The sequence below is a fragment of the Pongo abelii genome, chromosome 7 (assembly GCF_028885655.2).
Source record: "Pongo abelii isolate AG06213 chromosome 7, NHGRI_mPonAbe1-v2.0_pri, whole genome shotgun sequence".
Classification (NCBI taxonomy): Eukaryota; Metazoa; Chordata; class Mammalia; order Primates; family Hominidae; genus Pongo; species Pongo abelii.
Window position 1 is genome coordinate 21,765,466 of NC_071992.2, and position 21,886 is coordinate 21,787,351.

Here is a 21,886-nt window from a genome sequence, read left to right on the forward strand (position 1 = left end):
GGGAAATCATTTTAAAAATACGTTATAAGTATCAGACTTTCCCTTAGCAATTACATAAAATCTCCTTGAAGTTTTCTGAAAGGCACAGAAGTGCAGTTTGGTTTGGTTGTCTTATCAAAGGACATTTATGCATGAAAATAGGCTGCAGGAGTATTCTATATAAGATAGCAGGCATTTCTGCACGTCTGTTTATATGCCATTCACACCATGAACACATCCAATGCAATTGTACTCATCTTCTGTCATTTTTTAAAATTAGAGTTTACTACATGATTTTTGGAGGACGGCCACATCATAGTTATTCATCCCTTGCATGGTCTGTTCTGCCACTTCTAAAGTTCTGCGAAGTTTAATTTTTGGCAGGTTTCAAGATTCTCTACATACTTTGTAGGACAGAGTGAACGTGCACAGTATATTGTGTAATAATTGCAATACAAGACGGTGTGTTGTGTTGTGGCACGGAATGCATCAAGTTAAAGATAGAACTGTTGTGCAGAATAGAGACCTTTGAAATATTTGGGTATTATCCATTTTATTTCATTTTTTGAGAAAAACTTAAAAAGCGAGCCCAGTTTTTTAAAAAGCTTTTCATTGTTCTAACCTACAACTGTGCATTCTATGTTTGTGTGTGTGTGATGGAGGGTGGGATGAATAAAAGGGGACATTAAAAATATTCAGACCATAAATATAGTAGATTGGAGGTTCTGATTTGATGAGCCAGTTTCTCAGCCATAAACTGAGAGGGGGTTGGGGATACACTTCATTGTCCTTCCTGGCTAATATAAATCCCTTATATTTAAAAAGATATTTAAAAGTATTCCAAGCATTTTGGCAGAAAAGCATAGTATCCAATGTTATTTTTTTCTTATTTTATGTGCATGCCTCTTATCCATTTAAAAATAGCTTTATTGACCTATAATTTACACACTATATAATTCTCCCATTGAAAGTGTACAATTCTGTTGCTTTTAGTATATTTACAGAGTTGTACAGCATCAGCATAATGTAATCTAGAACATTGTCATCAACTCCCCCCAAATCTCTCTATTCTTCCCTTCCCCTATTAATTACCCAGCCGCAGGCAACCACTGATCTACTTTTGATCTCTATAGATTTGTCTATTTGTGGACACTTTAAATGGAATCATACAATATGTGTCTTTTGTGACTGTCTTCTTTCACTTATCATAACTCAATATGGCTTTAGATTATTTGACCTCGATGTTCTGCCTCTGAACATAAAATATTATCCTTGCATTCCTTGATGAAGTTTGAGGATTGAGAATAATTTGCATGAGACAAAAATTAGAAACTAGTTAGAGCAAGCAGGCTTTTCTCCATCACATAAGCTGATCCATCTTGCCAGTGTTAAAACACCAGATTGTACAAGCACAAGCTGGGACGCAATGTGTGTCCCTGTATCCCTACATTGACTTTGCGGGGGTGGGGGTGGGGTGCGGGATGAGTGAGGGAGGAATGCAAGTGACAAACAGGATTCATCAAAAGAGAGGTGTATTAAAGTGCCGATCAAATGTAATTTAACAGCTAAACTTTCCCTCCTTGAAAAACAGGTGATTGTTGAGTATTTAACGTGAATCGATATAAACCTGTGTTTGGTGCTTAGACAGGGGGCCCCGGGGAGAGTGGAACCCCTTAAGCTAAGCGAACAGGAGCCTAACAAAGCAAATTTTTCCGTCTGCCCTTTCCCCCTCTTCTCGTTGGCAGGGTTGATCCTCATTACTGTTTGCTCAAACGTTTAGAAGTGAATTTAGGGCCCTCCCCCCAACTTATGATTTTATAGCCAATAGGTGATGAGGTTTATTTGCATATTTCCAGTCACAAAAGCAGCCTTGGTGTGAAAACAGTGTCAGACTCGATTCCCTCTCTTCTTCCTCCTCAAGGGAAAGCTGCCCACTTCTAGCTGCCCTGCCCTCCCCTTTAAAGGGCGACTTGCCCAGCGCCAGACCGCGGCTCCAGCCCTCTCCAGCCTCTGGCTCAGCGGGCTTATCAGTCCGTCCGCGCCTTGCAGCTCCTCCAGAGGGACGCGCCCCGAGATGGAGAGCAAAGCCCTGATCGCGCTGGCCCTGGCCGTGTGGCTCCAGAGTCTGACCGCCTCCCGCGGAGGGGTGGCCGCCGCCGACCGTAAGTTTTGCGCGCAGACTCCCCTCCACCTGCAGAGCCGGCGGGTGGCCACTGCCACCCGAACTGAGAATGGGAAGAAGGAAGTTGGAAGGGGCTGTGGATGCGCCCGGGGACTCTCCCAGCCTGGGCTCTAGCCCCAAAACGGTTCCTGGAGTGGGATCCAGGAGGGGCCGGGAGGGAATCTCCTCCCTATCGTGAAGCGGCGGCGCCCAGTTCCCGCTTTTTCTCTCTCCCGGGTTCCCGCGCTATCCCCTCCACTCTGGCCGCGACAGCGTTCCCGGGCGCGCGGGCTCCGCCGGGGAGGTTCCGGGGTGTGGGGGGCGGGACGGCGGAGGCGGGGAGTAAGGGCCCGGCTGGCGGTGACCTGCAGTCACCTCGCTGCCGGAGGGGCCCTGGAATGAAAGGCGCGCGGGCCAAGGTGACCTCGGCTTGGCTGGCACTGCGGCTCAGCCCCCGCCCGGGGACTCGCGGGCCGACTGTGGCCCCTTCTGGGGAAGCCGGGGCGCGGGGAGGCGTTCCGGGCATCTCAGCCGCACGGGGCACACTCGACCTCGGCGGGACCCCTCGCTCCGCTGTGGGAGTGGCAGTGGGTGTCGGGGTGGAGAAAGGACGCGTGGCGCGGAGTCCTGGGGAAGCTGCGTCCCACCCGCTCTGGGGCGCCCGGGACTCTCTCCAGCTTCTAGGCTCGCATGCCCTTCTTTTCTTAGTGCCCTGAGAACCCAGCGAGGAGCTGACCCTCCCGAAACCGTGGCGCAGCCACCAGCAATCTGTGGTCGCCGACTCGGGGGTTGCCAGGTCAGCACTTGGCCACCCTTCCTGTCCTGGGGGCTGAGGCCAGCTCCGGGCGCCCGGCCCCGCGGCTCGGCTGCGAGCACTTGGGGTTGCCGGGCGCCGCACGGAGGCAGCGGACACAACTGTGGTCACCGCCGCCAGGGAACCGCCCGCTCGCTGGGGTCCAGGCGTTCGGGGCCAAAGGAGAATGTCTCAGACCTGTCCGCAATGGAGGCAGCCTGCTTAATTCGAACCTCGATTCAGTTAACATGCAACAGCAACATAGAAGAGCAGCTGAAGCCATTCATAACACGGGCCAACATTTCCTCTTTTCTTCCTTGCTGGAATTGCAATTAGGGCGGTGTCGCTTGGATGTGCTCTCAGGCGGCACTTCCCCAGCGGTTCAAGTTATGATCGAGTCTGTCCATGGCTTTGATTGCCGCTGAACGTTTGTTTTATTTTGGCATTAATTTGTGAAACATTTTTTTAGGTTAAAAAACAAAAAGTTGGCAGGGAGCAGTGGCTCACCCATGTAGTCCCAGCACTTTGGGAGGCCGAGGCCAGGCCGGAAGATAGCTTGAGCCCAGAAGTTCGAGATCAGCCTGGGCAACATAGGGAGCCACCGTCTCTATAAACAAACAAACAAACAAACAAAAAAAAACAAAAATTAGCCAGGTTTGGCAGCCTGTGCCTGTGGTCCCAGCTAGTCAGCAGGCTGAGAGATCACTTAAGCCAGGGAATTCCAGGAGACTGCAGTGAGCTGTGATTGCCCCACTGCACTTCATCCTGGGTGACAGTGAGACCCTGTCTCACAAAAACAAAACAAAACAACAACAACAAAAAACCATTAAGTATAGATTCCATCAAAGCAAAACTGGATAAGAAAAAAAATTATCTTTTCTATTGGATCCGTTTGAGAACACTGGGGAGACGATGAGAAAGTCTTCAACATCTTATGTGGGGTATGTTTCGTATGTTTCCCTTCGTACTGCTTAATGCTGACAAGAAGATGGTAGGAGCCAACCCCAAATTCTTATTTCGGAAAGCACACCATAGAATAACGTCATTTTCATTGCAAAACAAGCACCGAAATATGTCATCACATTCAGGTTTTTGCTAGGCTCCCTTACAGGTTCAAGACCCTAAATTCTTGGGAGTCAGTGTCACCTCTCTGGGTTTAGGTTCCTCAACTCTGCAATGAGTTTGGATGAGGCCAGTGTTCTCTGAGGCCGGTGTAACTCTTGACTCTTTAAGTGGACACTTATGTGATTAATTAGTTAAATTGAGTTGTAGCCAACACATGCTTTTCCTGGCTGTAAATATATTAAGGAAGGATTATTTCAAAGTAGACTGGAAACGATGCCCTCCCATCCCCTCCACTTTCACTCTACTCACAAAACATATCATGCCTCTCCCATCACAGCAACTTTCTCCCTCTTTCTCCTCCAGATGCATTCATCTAGGAAGGTAAGAATTTCAGGGAGAGAAAGATGTCACCGTGGTAGAAAGACAGGGAGCACCTCCTCTGGGCTCTTGAGTTTACTTATTCATTCTGGATTCTTTCTAACAAGAATATGAGGACAAGAGGCACTGTCCTCAGGCACTTTGTCCTGGGAGCCACCACCATCTCTGCATGGCCCCAATTAGGAAATGTGAAGAGCTAGGAGAGGGAGAGTATGGTCAGTGCTTAGCAGCTGAAGTTCCACTTGCCTGGCCATTGTGAATTTCCAGGCTGTCTTCTGAGTTCAACATGATGGCAAAGGAGAGCAAAATAGCAGATGTCACTGAAGGAGAGCTCAGCGAGGGAGTGATTGATTAATAGCTGTATTGAAAGGTGGGAGTCAGGTACGGGGGAAGAGCTGCGATGGAAAATTTTCGCTTTCTTTCAGCAGCTTATTTTTAACTCAGCTTTCTGTTCTTGCTTTATCATGGAGGAAAAATTGGGCCATACAGTTTACTGCCTTATGCCAGATTGTTCAAGAAAGTGCCTTGCAACTTACAATATTTTGCAGTTAGTTTCTTCTGTGACCACCACAAAGACTTCATTGACTTAAATATGAAGATGTCCCAGCCATCAAAATGATGGTTGGTGATGATTTTGGATCACAAAGTGTAAGGAAAGTATTCAAGACATGAGTATCATGATTTTTTAAGGTCTGGATGAAGAGACCATTTGGATTTACTCATAAGGTAAATTCCAACTTTTATGGCAATAAAAAATAACAAAAACACTTATCAGTGTAAAGCTTTGGGATCATCTATCCATTAAATGAGTTTGTCACCACAGTGAACTAAATACCTTTTATCAACAGAGACTTTCTAACCTGGGAGTAAAATCTTTGTTACAGTGCTTTTGTCACATTCTGTCTTTGCAAAAGTTGAAGGCTCCGTTAGTTTCTGAAGGACTAATAGGATAGGGTTCCAACTTACTCAGAGGCTAAGAGTTTGAAATTTACTCTGAACAATGTCTGTTCACTAGACTGCGTGACTGCACTTTGCTGTCTTGTGGCCATTTTAAGATTGTCTGTGTGCACTGACACCATTTGCATACTCAACAATAGATATCTACTAGGAAGGAAGGAATGGATTATCTTAGGTGCTATATATTTATGTAAGTTCTGCTGGGAGTGAGCCTATTAAACTTGTGCCAATTCATTCCTTTTGCTCTTCCCAGTCTGTGCTCTCAGAATGATCAAATGCTATCTAAGTAGTGTGGTGATTTTGACTGTTTGAATGAATAAAAGAAAACGTCTCCCACCATTATTTGACAGTAGAATAGAACAAAGATGACCCAGTTGGCGTGGCCACACTTTGTCTAATCCAGCCACCTTGCTCACAGCACTCAACCCACTTTGGTGTGTGCGCTCATCTGTATTTTCGTAAATGTTGAAGTCTCTTTCTGTGCAGTCAGGTAGGGGTAATACCATTCTGGCTTGGATCAATTTGAGTGTAGTACAAAGTTTAGAGAAGCTTTTAAGTAGCATGAAAAGTCAGATGCTTTCGGAGGGATGGTGGTGAATGTAGGTAAATGGATCTGCATTTAGAGATCCTCAACAGCCCTTCATTCAAGATACAGCTATCATGACATCAATAATGTACCTTTGAAAAAAATTGGCTGCAGAATTAATTATGGTGAAAAATAGTATAGGAGTTAGCACTTACATTTTAACTAAAAAGAATAGCGTCCCCATGTTTATTCAGCCCTCCCTCCAATAAAACAATTGTTGGCAAAGTAATCATGGACTTTCATTGTGTTAGTTTGAGACAACTGGGTGTTTCCATTTGCCATCCTCAGCAACAAGAAGAAAGTAGTCTCAGATTAACCATGTAAACATTTTGTATTTCACTTAAAGAATCTTGACTTAAATATGCCTATGTGATGATACTCAACCAAATTATTTCATTAACCAGTCCACAAGATCTCTTTAAATAATGATGGCTTATTCACACTTGATGGTCTAATTCAGTGGGGCAATTTTAACACACATCTCTGAACCTATTTTTTAACCCCTCTTTTCAGTAGTGTGGAAGGTTAGCCCTAATACTGGAGAAAATTCAGGGTAAAATTCAGGTGATTCATACAAGATTTATTTTTACTATTCCATTAATAAAAACAATTTTTATAAAAATAAAAAGTAGGCTGGCGCAGTGGCTCACACCTGTAATCCCAGCATTTTGGGAGGCCGAGGCGGGTGAATCATGAGGTCGGGAGTTCAAGACCAGCGTGGCCAGGATGGTGAAACCCCGTCTCTACTAAAAATACAAAAATTAGCCAGGCGTGGTGGCAGGTGCCTGTAATCCCGGCTACTCGGGAGGCTGAGGCAGAGAATGGCTTGAACCCAGGAGGCATAGGTTGCAGTGAGCCAAGATTGTGCCACTGCACTCCAGCCTGGGTGACAAAGCAAGACTCTGTTTCAAAAAATAATAATAAAATAAAGTAAAGCTGCATGTTAGATAAGTCAAGAGCATTATTTACATTAGATATCTGAACAGAACAATCAATTCAGTCTGATCATGATATTGATGTTTTTCTTCACCAAATCGACCACATGAGTAATTCAGTTTGTTCTTCGATATCCTACAGACACTGCCTGAGTCGATAACTATGACTATCAGTCTCAGAGAGCAAATGAATTACTGAGGAAGCCCTGTAGGAGTGAGAGAAAAGGGGAGAGAGAGACAGAGAAATGGGTGGGGGGATAACAGGAGAACAGAAATTCCAAACAGAAATGCATTCTCATTGAGTTCTTGTACCCCATGTCATTGCATAAATGTTCATCTTACTCACGTGATGACTTTGATCTGCCTTTAAAGCACCATCTGTTGCTTTCCTGGGATGCTCAACGCTTCCCTCTTTCTAGCAACAAGAATTACCACTCTTCCCTTCTATACATTTATCTTTCTCTACGTGCTTTAACTTCTCAGCCTAATTTCGTCTCTGTGAGTTATTATCTATGTTAGAATAAATTCTTTGTCTTTGTTGACACACTCAGATTTGTAGTTATTTATTTAGGAATTTAGGAATAAAGATTCCATAGTCAGGAAAGGCATAATTTATAACTTGCGTGTTACCCAAAACTCTCCCCTAAGGGCTTAATATGGACATTTCTGATGAGGCCTGATGGGCAGGTGGTATGGTGATGCTAAGTTAAATTCAGAATGAAGGCCTGCCTTTCCTTCCCTCCTTCCTTCCCCTTCCCCTTCCCCTTCCCCTTCCTTCCTTCCTTCCTTCCTTGCTTTCCTCCCTCCCTCCCTCCTGTACTCCTCTTCTTTCTCAATTCTAAGGTGGCCTTAATTTCTAAGGGACATGGTAAAAGACAGTCTAGTTGGATGACTGCAGTCACTAATATTAGTTCCAAGTATGGAAAATAACAGTTTCCTTAGTAACAGCTGCATCAAATCAGTTCACCTGCTGCCCAATAGCAATCACAGGATGCCCCGGGACAAATAAATATACTGACTGCCCCACAGCCAGGGTCCATCGTCCCACCCATCACTACATGGTCTAAGTCAGTTACTAGAGAGCTGATTGAAGTTTGGGAAGCACATTCATCTTTAGGACACTGAGACATCCTCGAGGGGTTGCAAACACAGGTAGTGTGAAAATTATCAGAACATTCAAGAAAAGGAAAGTTGGACTAAGTGCCAGTAAGATTTATGATTTCATGTCTGACATAGAATTGAAAGCATCACATAGCACATAGAGTGGTATACTTTCCTGTCAAATGAAAATCATTTTCTTTAAAAGTGAAATGAAAGTCTCTAAATACAAATTTACTAGAGGATGTGTAAATTTCCTACTTTTCATTACATACTCTGGACCCAACAGAGGGAAATTGGAGCTGTCAGTGAGCCATACATGCAATCTGGTACAGGATCTATGGATTGAATAGACTTGTTTTCATGGAACTACACAAAGCCAGTCTTAGTCATTTCAAAGAAAATTTGTGGTCATTTCAAAACCACCAGCAATTCCGGGGATACCAAGTTGCATAATTCTAGGGGAAAGTGGACTAAAAGTGAATGGCAGCCTCTGGAGTTGTACTGAGCAATATTCTTAAAATGTCAATTTGGCAAATAGGTGGCAAGCGAGATCTGTCTGCCAGATTGTTCATATCATCTCTGTTTTAAAAAGATTGATAATAGAATATGTTAAAATAAGACTCGTGGAGAGGAGGTATGAGCTATTTAAGGTGGAAAGGTGTGGGAGAGGGTGAAATTACTTTTAAATTTTCTAAAGCACTTTTTAACAGGAAAAGAAGTTCTTGGGCACTGAAGGCAGAATTAAATTAAAAGTATTCAATACTCTTTTCCATTATCAGAGAAATAGTAAAGCTACTAGAGTGCTTTCTGGTTGGGAAGGAAGAAGGCGACAAACATCTTCAAATAAAGATGACAGGTAGAGCATATTCTTGGTGGATGGATGGATTCACGTGCACTTTTACTATATGCAAATGAAAAGAGCTTTAAAGATCAATAGTTTAGCACAGACTCTTATTTGAATAAGTGATCTTGGAGTGTTTACCCATTGTAACAAAACTCCTTTTCTCATAATTAGAATCATTAAGAAATTTCTCCTACATTTTAGATGATGGAGGTGTGTGTGCACGTGTGTGTGTATGTGTGTGTGATCAACTCATTGCGTATTTCTTAAACCACAATATTGTTTGAGGAATTTTAGAAAATAATTACGCATTAGGAAAATGTTGGCCAATCCTCAGATAATTAGATAAGGCTGATTCAAATGCCTGTACTTTCACTGTTGCTCCTATGACACTCTTATTTTTTATTATTGGCCTGACTTCTGCAGTTATTTTGAAATTACAGATTTTTAAATTTCGAGTTGAAAAAAAGAGCAAATTTAGATTAAGAAATGAGAAGTAGTCCTCGCAGCCTCGTGAATCTCCTGAAATTTCGAATGGCAAAATCTAAAATCTACAAGTTATTACCTTCTTACAGTAAATAGGTGGGTTTTATGGGTTGTTTTCTTTTTTTACTTTTTTACTTGAAAAGGAATTAAATGATTTCCTTTTAACATAACTTCCCTTTGATTGTGCTCTGCTTCATGAAGTCTGATTTTATTTGCAATGTAATTTACTTCAACTATTCACTGTACCCCATGAAGATTCAGCAGCATTTATAACTATTGTCCATAGTTTCAAAAACTAGGTTGTCTTTCTCTTCTCACCAAGTTTGGGATTAACTATGAAGAACCAAAGTGAACCCTTTCAACAACAAGCTTTGCTGTGGTTTTCAAGTTTTGCCTTTGTGTGGAAGATTGTAATGACATAGTAGGAAAAGAAATATTTGGGGAGAGAATTAACGATGGCTCATACATAGCACGGGTATTTCTGAACAACCTACTAAATTATTTCTTGCAACATTTTGAAGTATATCTTGCCATAGGAGTGGGAACAGTTTCATACATAAGCCTCCTCATGCTTCCAACTTTTCTTTAAAAATTTTTTAAAATTATTTTATTAAAAATAGAGGCCCGGCCTGATGGCTCACATTGGTAATCCCAAGCACTTTAGGAGGCTGAGGCAGGCAAATCACTTGAGGCCAGGAGTTTGAGACCAGCCTTGCCAACATGGTGAAACCTCATCTCTACTAAGAATCCAAAAATTAACCAGGCCCGGTGGCTTATGCCTGTAATCCCAGCATTTTAGGAGGCTGAGGCGGGTGGATCACTTGAGCCCAGGAGATAGAGACCACCCTGGGCAACATGGCGAAACTTCATCTCTACAAGAAATACAAATTAGCCTGGCGTGGTGGCACACGCCTGTGGTCCCAGCTACTCAGGAAGCTGAGGTGGGAGGATCACTTGAGTTCGAGGGTGCAGTGAGCCAAGATCGCACCACTGGACTCCTTTGGCCTGGGACACAGAACAAGACCTTGTCTCAAAAAACAAAACAAAACAAAACAACCCCCCCCACACACACACACACAAATAGTGGAACTATAGCACACAAGAGCCATGCATGAGTGAATGTTCTCCAGGAAAGTGAGCTTCGAAGTGGAACCGAGAGACCTGGTTCTGATCCTCACCCTCCCACTAATACCAGGGTAACCTCGGCCAAGTCACTTAAATTCACGTCTTGAGAGAAGACAGAATTAACTAAAGAATCCCCAAATAGCAGTTCCCTTACTTGAAATCACGAATATACACACACACATCCTGACTAAGGAGAGCTTCAAGAAAGGCTGGAAGACTTAGGAGAGGTCAATGGTGACAATCTTAATTCAGAGTTAAGGTTGTCTCTCTGTCAACTTTGCTCAACGTTGGAGGATCTGTTGTTCTCTTGCAATCCACATTCGTTTTTGAAAACACGTCAGAAACAAAAATAGCATCAGCGGTGGTTGCCTGTGAACCTAAAACATACCATTCCAATGAATAAAATCAAGCAACCCTCCAGTTAACCTCATATCCAATTTTTCCTTTTCAGAAAGAAGAGATTTTATCGACATCGAAAGTAAATTTGCCCTAAGGACCCCTGAAGACACAGCTGAGGACACTTGCCACCTCATTCCTGGAGTAACAGAATCCGTGGCTACCTGTCACTTCAATCACAGCAGCAAAACCTTCATGGTGATCCACGGCTGGACGGTAAGGGAGGCTCTTTGGGGAAGAATGGATTGGGGTGGCGAGGTATCCTGATTGGCCTGCCCAATTGTTGGGGACCCAGTGATGGGTCCGCACCCCACATCTCACGTGGCTCTCCTTTACACTTGAATAAAGACAGTTCTGGCTCAGGTGGGATCTGAAGCCACAGGTTCATGAGAACTCCCCCTAGGCAGTGCCAGCCTTCATTTTAACACTGTACCGGGTTGGTGCCCTTGAGCCAGAGCTTCCTGCGAGGTGGGTAAAGGATGCTCTGCCCAGCTACAGAGCAGAAATTAGGTGATTGCTGTGGGGAACCGGTGGAACCCTGGCATGATCCCACATCATCCAGCACATTGCCAGGAGAACCTTTCTAAAGCAGACCGCATGGAAGAGTGAGGAGAGGGCTGGAGTGGAGAGAGGAAGTGTGGCGTCCATGCTGGCTTTGCCATTCTCCAGCTCTGGGCTGTGGATCAAGTCACTTGCCATCTCTGGGCCTCCATTTACTGATCTGTAAAGCAGAGGTTGCACTAGATGTCCCTAAAAACACTCTACTTCCAAAATTTTCCAGTTGTAAACTTTAGGGAGCCTTTCTGGAAATTTTAAAAAAAAGGGCTGGGCAGGGAGCTGACATGCCACATGATTAGAAAAAGTGAAACTGTGATTAAATTTACTTTTAAAAAATATTGTTAAAAGTCCCCTCTCTAAAATGTCACACAGTCACTTTACGTTATGTAGTTCTTGCTTAGTTTGTTTTAAAATGTTTCAATCCCAAGTGAGTAGACTGTGTAATTTATTTAAAAGGATTTATGTAAAATGGATTATTAAAGATATATTATCTATCCATTATGTCAGAGCTTGTGAATATTATACTACTAATTTCTAGTGAGAACTAGCTAAAAATAACATTCATCTAGTCCACATTTCTTTTCCTACATAATTTAAGTGCCTTTGTTATTGACTGAAGAGGACAATCGCTACAATTTTTATAGAGATGAAGACTACTACTAGCAGAATTCACACAGATGTTTAATAAAATATAGCCATTTACTATGTTAACATAGTAAATTCAATAATTTGTGATAAAAGCTCAAATTCCTAAACATAAATCTTTTTATATTTTAATAGGTATAAGCAGGAAAAAGGAATCTTTTTCTTTTTTGAGATGGAGTCTCACTCTATTGCCCAGGCTGGAGTGCAGTGGCGTGATCTCGGCTCACTGCAACCTCTGCCACCTGGGCATAAGAGATTCTCCTGCCTCAGCCTCCCAAGTAGCTGGGACTACAGGCGCCCACCACCACACCCGGCTAATTTTTATATTTTCAGCACAGGCAGGGTTTCACCCTGTTGGCCAGGCTGGTCTCGAACTCCTGACCTCAAGTGATCCACCCACCTTGGCTTCCCAAAGTGTTGGGATGACAGGCGTAAGCCACTGCATCTGGCCCAGAAAAAGGAATCTTTAGAGGCCCTTTGGTTATATACAGAACTTGGCTTTTAATGTTTTTCAAAAAATCTGAGCTTAATAAACGCATTTATACAACAAAAATAAATTGAGTATCTCAGTGATCTCAATCTTATCCCTGAAAGAATTTTATACTTTGGGAAGTTGTGGGAAAAAAATGTTTCTTTTTCATACTAAGATGACATGACCAACCCAATATCAACAGATGGTGCCACTTCCTATCATTGGTCCTACTGCCTCACTAAGCCCACCTGTATCTTTCACATCATGTGTCCTGATATTTTGAGTGCTTGAGCACAGAGACTGCTGTCTGGCTGTGGGACTGAGTTGGGTCTGTGCAAGAACTAAGCCAGCCACACTGACGGATCTTGATTATCTCAGTGAACTCACTGGCAGGGTCAGGTGGCCCACCTGGTACAGGCAGCAGGGAGGGCTTCAGTTCAGCTGCATGTCTGAAAACCAAAGATTTAAAACATAGTAATTATTGAACCTCAGAAGAAAAACTCAGATTGAAAGAACTTAGAATAAGACCCTTTTTGAGTTGAGAAAGGTGAGTACTTAGATTTTTCACTCGCTTTGTTTGAGGTTACTTACATCAGTATTTTATGTTGATCAGAAAGAAAGGATTCAGTTAGCTATTGTGCAGTTAATAAAAGTGTCAGCCACTGTAGGAGTAAGTTGGATGTCCAGCCCTTTTAGATTGCTTAACTTAGAAACACTGGGCCGGGAGAGGTGGCTTATGCCTGTGATCCCAGCACTTTGGGAGGCCAAGGCAGGCAGATCACTGGAGGTCAGGAGTTTGAGACCAGCCTGGCCAACATGGGGAAACCCGATCTCTACTGAAAAAATACAAAAAAAATTAGCCAGATGTGGTGGTATGTGCTTGTAGTCCCAGCTACTCAGGAGGCCGAGGCAGGAGAATCGCTTGAACCAAGGAGGCGGAGGTTGCATTGAGCTGAGATCATGCCACTGCACTCCAGCCTGGGCGAGACAGTAAGACTCTGCCAAAAGAAAGGAAAGAAAGGAGGGAAAGAAAGGAGGGAATAAAAGGAAGGAAGGGAAGGAGGGAGGGAGGGAGGGAGGGAGGAAGGAAGGAAGGAAGAAAGGAAGGAAGAACAAAGAAAAGAGAAACACTGGTAGTACAGAAAAACTTCTAATAGGGGCCTAGGGTAAACCCGATTTTCTTGCCTTATCTGAAATAAGCTGCCTGGGGACTCACAGGCACAGACGAAGGGAAGTGAGGAGGCTCTCTAGCTGTGTCATGAGACACCCAAAGGAATGCTTAGCATGTAGCATGCATGTGATACATCCCAGCATGTTGCTTAGACACAGCTATCTTGGAACTTTGCCTCTTGCTTGGATGTCACTGGCTTTAAGTACAGGGTTCCCATTGTGAAGTAGGGGATCCTGGCTGAAACAGGGAGACATTAACGTTACATTCTGAAGAAATGACATCATCCTCTCCTGATCTTGAACGCCAACTACAAAGGGTGCCCAACACCCCAACCTTGAAGGGAGGCAAAGGCGAGTGGGACTGGACCAATTCCACAGGGTTGTGCTCCTAGCCAGGTGCTCCTGCTAGTTTCCTCAAAGACCCACTTTGCATTCAGACCAATCTTTCCTTTTAATAGTATAAATGATCAAAATTTTATTGAATGTCTAAAATATACTTTTTAAATGGGAAGCATGGTGAACTCCAATCTGCCGTTCCTCAACTCAACTCAACGCCTTCCTGGCGTACTTAGATCTGCCTTGGAAGGGACAGACCTGTCTCTGAACACTCTTCTGTTATTTGATTTTTCTATCTGTGCCAATGGGCTTCCAATCAAGTTTGTTTTTTCCATTTCATGCAGGTGTATTGGGCTGATGTATCTATGACAAGTGGTAGGTGGGTATTTTAAGAAAGCTTGTGTCATCATCTTCAGGTAACAGGAATGTATGAGAGTTGGGTGCCAAAACTTGTGGCCGCCCTGTACAAGAGAGAACCAGACTCCAACGTCATTGTGGTGGACTGGCTGTCACGGGCTCAGCAGCATTACCCAGTGTCCGCGGGCTACACCAAACTGGTGGGACAGGATGTGGCCCGGTTTATCAACTGGATGGAGGTAAGACTGGGAGAAGGAGACTGGTGTGTCCAAAACAGTGTTTTTGACTGGAGCCAGAAAAATGGCTGTTCTTTCTTCCTTTTCTCTTAGATGTAAATATTTTCTGGGGGCAATTCAAATCTTCAGAATGAGCGTGGATATTATTTTATATACAAAAGCAACATTTTGATAAGAATAGACTATAAGGCCAATAAATAGTCCTGCCCTGCTCTATCGTTTGATATTTTCACAGTGAATAGATCTGCTGAGACCAATAACTAAGTGGGCCCAACAGAAAAAAGCTTGTGATTTTCGGACAGAGGAAAGATGGCATGTTCAGCCAGATCCTTCCCTACCAGTTGGCTAGCCTGTGGACATCTTATCCTCGCCTTGACATACCAATCTTTCATGAAAATATTAATAGTACTTATTCTTTAGTGTGAAATAGGATGATGTTTTTGTTGAGGATTGGGAGAGTGATGGAATTGAGCTAGGAAGATGATGGAAGGGAAGGTGCATAGGATAGAAGGGAACTGAGGTCTGGAGTTCTGACTTAGCTGCGAGAGACCCACTTTTTCAGACAATCCCCTGAAAAGTACCTCTAAAAAGTATCTTGGGGTTGGAAGGAAGCTGATACTCTGACCAAGGCAAATTATTTTCACCAGGTAATTGGAAGTAAAAAATAAGCTGTATTTATTAGACTGATCATAAACGACAAAAGTTCTTGTCTTTTTTGCTGACCGGGCAAATGAACATGGGCAAATGGGATCACCTCCCTGGGGCTCAGGCTTCTCACCTGTTAAATGAGGGGCTGGACCATGTACCTCTGGTCCCTTCCACTGAATGTTTCCTGAGTCTGTATTGCTTGGCTAACCTTCAATGATAAAGTGATACAGATATTTAGAGTAAGGAATAATGGGAAAATATATACCCATATACTATACATTCAAACATATACACATATACATATATGCATGCATATATATGTATATGCATATGTATATGTGTATATGTTTGTACATATAATATATGGTTATATATGCAAATACATACACATATACAAACATATGCATATATTATATACAGAAATAATACTATTTCAGATGCATGGAAAAACTTTGTAATTTAAATCTGTTGTTAAAGAAAGAGAAAATCAGTACTGGATTTGTTTATGGAAAAGTGAAAGAAAAGAAAAAGAAATTTTAACACTAGAGAATATTTTCTCTCTCTTACCTGTAACACAAAATTAAAATAAGTAGAATTAGTTTTCAGTATTTCCTATATTTTGAAAACAATATTTATATTCATTTTGTTTCTTTTAGTTTTATTTTTGGCAGAACTATAAGAACCTTCATTTTCTTTGTCTCTTCCAAAGGAGGAGTTTAACTACCCTCTGGACAATGTCCATCTCTTGGGATACAGCCTTGGAGCCCATGCTGCTGGCATTGCAGGAAGTCTGACCAATAAGAAAGTCAACAGAATTACTGGTAAGAAAGCAATTTCATTGGTCTTACCATAAGAGGCGAAAAGACTGTCATTCTGAGAGAGAATCAGAACAAATTTTGTTAAATACCCACATGTGTGTGGTGTTCTTCCCGGAGACATGCCCAGCACTTGATTATCTCATTGTAGGGCTCTTTATTAGGGATAAGAAAAAACACAGATGCTCTCACTGGCTTACTATCCACTGGCAACAGCACAGAAATAAAGCAGAATTACACACAATGCCTGCAGATTTCTCTGGGAAGCCTGTTTCCCCCATTCTCAGCTCTGTGTTTTAGTAGTGTAATGCACATCAGTACTAAGAGAAAAGAAGAAGGACCAATTCCAGAGGCCACTTGGAAAGAAGACCGTCATCTAGGCAAAGGTGTGGCATATACACATAGAAAAAGAACCCACCACTGTTTATACATCTTCTCCACATATTCAGAAATAATCTACAAAAGGAAATCCAGCCATCCTGAGTGGAAATTGCTGTATAAGGCTAGTTTAAGAGACTCAAATTCATTTTAGAAGGAGCCAAGCATCCTTTTATGTCTCTCTAAGTAAAGACCCAGTGACTATAGAATAGGAGCTAATAAGAATCTAAATAGCTGCCAGTGCATTCAAATGATGAGCAGTGACATGCGAATGTCATACGAATGGAAATTTACAAATCTGTGGACCTGCTTTTTTCCCTTTTAAGGCCTCGATCCAGCTGGACCTAACTTTGAGTATGCAGAAGCCCCGAGTCGCCTTTCTCCTGATGATGCAGATTTTGTAGACGTCTTACACACATTCACCAGAGGGTCCCCTGGCCGAAGCATTGGAATCCAGAAACCAGTTGGGCATGTTGACATTTACCCGAATGGAGGTACTTTTCAGCCAGGATGTAACATTGGAGAAGCTATCCGTGTGATTGCAGAGAGAGGCCTTGGAGGTAAATATTATTTAGAAGCGAATTAAACGTGACTCTTATCCTTAAGCCTTATTGACCCAATGTCCTACTCAGTAGCTTCAAAGTATGTAGTTTTCATATACACATTTGGCCAAATTATGTTTCTGAAGAATTCTGCAATGTTCAGCATGACCACCTTAGAGCCAGGCAGGACAGCCATTTCATCTTTTATTTACTATATTGTAGGCTACACTGAGCAGTGCACTTACAGTAGCAAGAGAAAAAGGTGAGATTTTAGACAGGAAGACTCCACTGACCTCAATAATGGCATCACAAAATGCTATCTGGCCACATGTTGTCATACCTTGAATGTAGTTGCAAAGCCAATGGAAAGATTTTAGATGTTATTGGAACAGAAGGAGATGTCAATTAGTATAAATCTTCCAAAATGTTCAGAACATAATGTTAGCTTAATGTTTTACTTTAATAATGTTAGCTTGCGTTAAATTTGTGATTTTTTCTTTTTTGAGACAGAGTCTTATTCTATTGCCCAAGCTGGGGTGCAGTGACACAATCACAGTTCAGTGTGACCTGGAACTTCTAGGCTCAAGCGATCCTCCTGCTATAGCCTCCCAAGTATCTGGAACTACAGGCACACACCCCCATACCTGGCTAATGTTTTTGTTTTTTGTAAAAACGGGACTTGCAATGTTGCCCAGGCTGGTCTCAAACTCCTGGCCTCAAGTGATCCTCCTGCCTCAGCCTCCCAAAGTTCTGGAATTACAGCTGTGAGCCACCATGCCCAGTTTATGACTTATTTTTAAGAGCCCGTTGCATACTTTATAGACATCGGGACCTACCTAGGATATTCTCGTTATTTTTGTGCACATGTTATAGAACTTACAGCATAATGTTACTATTTTCGATTGTCCTAAAAACTTACAAGGAATTCATTCTTATGGCATTGCTGATTATTTCTGTGTTCATTTGATATAAAAGAGTGTTAGTAGGGGCAGAACCCTCAATTATACATAATATCAATGATAAAATACAATTCATTTAACAATTACCCTCTTAAGATGTGGTTTCTAGAAATACAAATTGTCCTTAACTTACAGTTTTCCAACTTTACGATTGGGCTGTAACACCATTGTAAATTGAGAAGCACGTGATGGTTTGACTTAAAACTTTTTGACATTATGATGGGTTTTGGGGGTATTAAGTGCATTTCGACTTACAGTATTTTTGACTTATGAATAATTTATTGTAAGGCAAGGGGCATGTATATGTTTCTAGAAGCACCTAGAAGTGTTAGACACTTTCAATGTAAGAGAAGGATGTGATAAACAAGGAAATCAACCTCCACCTTGGAGGCTTATTACAGCTTCATAAACATACTCATAAATATAAGAAGTACAGAAGTCAAAAATTCCCTGTGAACTTGCAACTTTCACTGTCTTGGAGGTGGGTGGGCCACTACCACCAAGAATATCTCCTGAAATAGGGCCTACAATCATAAATGCACAGGACTATATCCTTGGGTGATCTTATTCTAACACCACATCTCACCTATTTTAGACACGCCAAATGAAACACTCTTTGTGGATTTCTGCCGAGATACAATTCTTGGTGTCTCTTTTTACCCAGATGTGGACCAGCTAGTGAAATGCTCCCATGAGCGCTCCATTCATCTCTTCATCGACTCCCTGTTGAATGAAGAAAATCCAAGTAAGGCCTACAGGTGCAGTTCCAAGGAAGCCTTTGAGAAAGGGCTCTGCTTGAGTTGTAGAAAGAACCGCTGCAACAATCTGGGCTATGAGATCAATAAAGTCAGAGCCAAAAGAAGCAGCAAAATGTACCTGAAGACTCGTTCTCAGATGCCCTACAAAGGTAGGCTGGAGACTGTTGTAAATAAGGAAATCAAGGAGTCCTATTTCATCATGCTCACTGCATCACATGTACTCATTCTGTCCATTGGAACAGAGATGATGACTGATATTACTAAACCCTGAGCCCTCACTGGTGTTTCTGTTGATAGGAGGTTGCATTGATCTATTTGTCTGAGGCTCCTAATTCCCACTGCCAGCAAGGCCCCAGTGCTCAGCGTGGGATGTGCAGCCTTGCTCGCTGCCCTCCCCTGTAAATGTGGCCATTAGCATGGGCTAGGCTATCAGCACAGAGCTCAGAGCTCATTTGGAACCATCCACCTGGGGTCAACAAACTATAGCTCCTGTGCCAAATCCAGCCTACTTCCTGCTTTTATAAATAGTTTTTTTTAAACTTTTAAGTTCAGGGGTACATATGTAGGTTTGCTAAATAGGTAAACCTGTGACATGGGAATTTGTTGTCCAGATTATTCCATCACCCAGGTATTAAGCTTAGTACCCATTAGTTATTTTTCCTGAAGCTCTCCCTCCTCCCACCCTCTGGGAGACCCCAGTGTCTGTTGTTCCCCTCTATGTGCTCATGCAAAGTTTTATTAGGACACGGCCACACACATTCGTTACCATATTGTCAAAGGCTGGTTTCATGCCACCATAACAGAGTTGATAGCCCACAGAGTCTAAAATATTTACTCCCTGGCCCTTTACAGAAAGTTCACGACTTACATAAAGGCAAGGACCATCTGTCTTATTTATTTGTTTATTTAATTTGAGATGAAGTCTAGCTTTCTCCTAGGCTAGAGTAGAGGGGCACGATCTTGGCTCACCACAACCTCTGCCTCCTGGGTTCAAATGATTCCCCTGCCTCAGCCTCCGGAGTAGCTGGGATTACAGGCATGCACCACCATGCCCAGCTAATTTTTGTATTTTTTTTTAGTACAGAGGGGGTTTCACCATGTTGACCAGGCTGGTCTCGAACTGCTGACCTCAGGTGATCTGCCCTCCTTGGCCTCATCTGTCTTTTTAAATGCAACTATTCCTGGAAGGCAAGAATATCTCACACCTTCTAAGATATTGCCATTTTGCCAGGAGTTTGTTTCACACTTGAATTTCAAGCTTGGCCTCTTGTTTAGAGCCAGACCTAAAGGAATGGTGGGAAAATGGGAGAGGAGGTCATCGGATAAATCCGGTGAGAGGGACCAACTTCAGGAAGGGTGGCTTTTGTGGAATCCAGGTGGAAACCTGAGGGAAGGGATCATATTAAAGAACAGTGGCCCCAAGTAAAACATATGGCACTCATGTGTAAGGTGATTCTTAGAATCTGTAGAGGTGTCTTTCATGGTATAGAAGTTGGGGCACCTGTGCTTCAAGGAAACCTTAACTCTTCAGAATCAGGCAATGTGTATGAGGTAAAGAGGGGACCGTGGGACCATAATCTTGAAGACACAGACAGGCTTCACTCATCCCTGCCTCCTGCATCAGTGGGTTCAAGGCTCTGTCAGTGGCCCCTGGGGGCACCTCACCACTCCCAGCTTCTTCAGCTCTGGCCTGTCCTGCTGCCTGCAAGGGTTTTGTTTAATTCTCAATTCAATGTCTCTTCATCTTTTAGTAGCTGTGGGGTTTTGTTGTTGTTCTTCTGTTTTTGCTTAGTATCTGACTACTTTTTAATTATAAAAAGAGATGTATCTAAACAAAATAGAGAGTGTTATCAGAAGTTCACAACATTTATTGAAAATTTTTTCACCTGGACAAGAGTCTAAAGCAGCATAAAAATATGGTCTGCTATATTCTAAACCATCAGTCTTAAGAGATCTGTGTCTCAGCTTAAGAGAAAGTACATTTAATAGACAGTAACACAAATAAGAAAAAAATCTGACCAAGGATACCGGGATATAGAAGAAAAAACATTCCAAGAACTCCTTTTTATTTTTTTTTTTGAGACAGAGTCTCACTCTGTTACCCAGGCTGGAGTGCAGCGGCACAATCTTAGCTCACTGCAACCTCTGCCTTCCAGTTCAAGCGATTCTCCTGCCTCAGCATCCCAAGTAGCTGGGATTACAGGCCCCCGCCACCACACCCGACTAATTTTTGTATTTTTCTTAGTAGAAACAGGGTTTCACCATGGTGGCCAAGCTAGTCTCAAACTCCTGACCTCAGGTGATTCACCCACCTCGGCCTCCCAAAGTGCTGGGATTACAGGCATGAGCCACCATGCCTGGCCTCCAAGAACTCTTTTATCCCCCATCATCATGGTTGTATTTTAGTCCTGCTGCCTTTCCTTTTAACCTCTCCCCAGGCCCATTTGCTCAGGGTTTTTGGTAGAGACCAGAGGAGGAGCAGGGAGGAGATGTAGAAGTTCAATTACCTGCTTCCAGAGGCTGTCCCTAGTATAGAATACTTTAGGGGCTGGCTTTACAAGGCAGTCCTTGTGACCTCACCGATGGCTCAATGAAATAAGTTCTTTTTAAAAAAATTTTTTTTTTATTTCCATAGGTTATTGGGGAACAAGTGGTGTTTGGTTACATGAGTAAGTTCTTTAGTAGTGATTTGTGAGATTTTGGTGTGCCCATCACAGAATGGAAAAATCAATGCAATACTATGATGTGCCTACTAGACACCTACTCTGCGCTAGATGGTGGGGGAATTAAGAGCGTGGGCATGATCCTGTGACCGGAAGCCCGCTTACAGTCAGGGTGGAGGACAGACCTACTCATGAAACAAACACAGTGACATATACTGACACAGAAGCAAATGCCGAATATGCTTGCTCCAGATGCTAAGGGACAAGATGGCCAAGGATGGTGGAGTTCATGGAGAAAGCGTCATGAGTGTTTTGGCCTTCTGATTTGATCTCCGTAGCACCGCTCAAAGATGGCTACTTCCTAATGCTGCTTGGCAATTCAGACACATTTGGGTTTTTGCTATGCATATAACCACACTTTTCTGAAAGGGAGTAGAATTCAAGGTCTGCATTTTGTAGGTATGAACACTGTGCATGGTGAAGTCTTTCCAAGCCACACCAGTGGTTCCATGTGTGTGCACTTCCGGTTTGAGTGCTAGTGAGATA

At 42.9% G+C, this 21,886-nt stretch overlaps 1 protein-coding gene across 1 annotated transcript in view; it reads left to right on the plus strand.

Moving 5' to 3' along the window:
- Positions 1-1,856: 1,856 nt before the first annotated feature.
- Positions 1,857-21,886, plus strand: part of LPL (lipoprotein lipase) — a 28,093-nt gene continuing 8,063 nt past the window's right edge. Inside the window, exons 1-6 of the mRNA XM_024250916.3 lie at positions 1,857-2,141; positions 10,859-11,019; positions 14,401-14,580; positions 15,935-16,046; positions 16,745-16,978; positions 18,584-18,826. Of these exons, the coding sequence (XP_024106684.1) occupies positions 2,054-2,141; positions 10,859-11,019; positions 14,401-14,580; positions 15,935-16,046; positions 16,745-16,978; positions 18,584-18,826 (1,018 nt within the window). The 5' untranslated portion in view covers positions 1,857-2,053. The remainder of the gene's footprint in view (positions 2,142-10,858; positions 11,020-14,400; positions 14,581-15,934; positions 16,047-16,744; positions 16,979-18,583; positions 18,827-21,886) is intronic.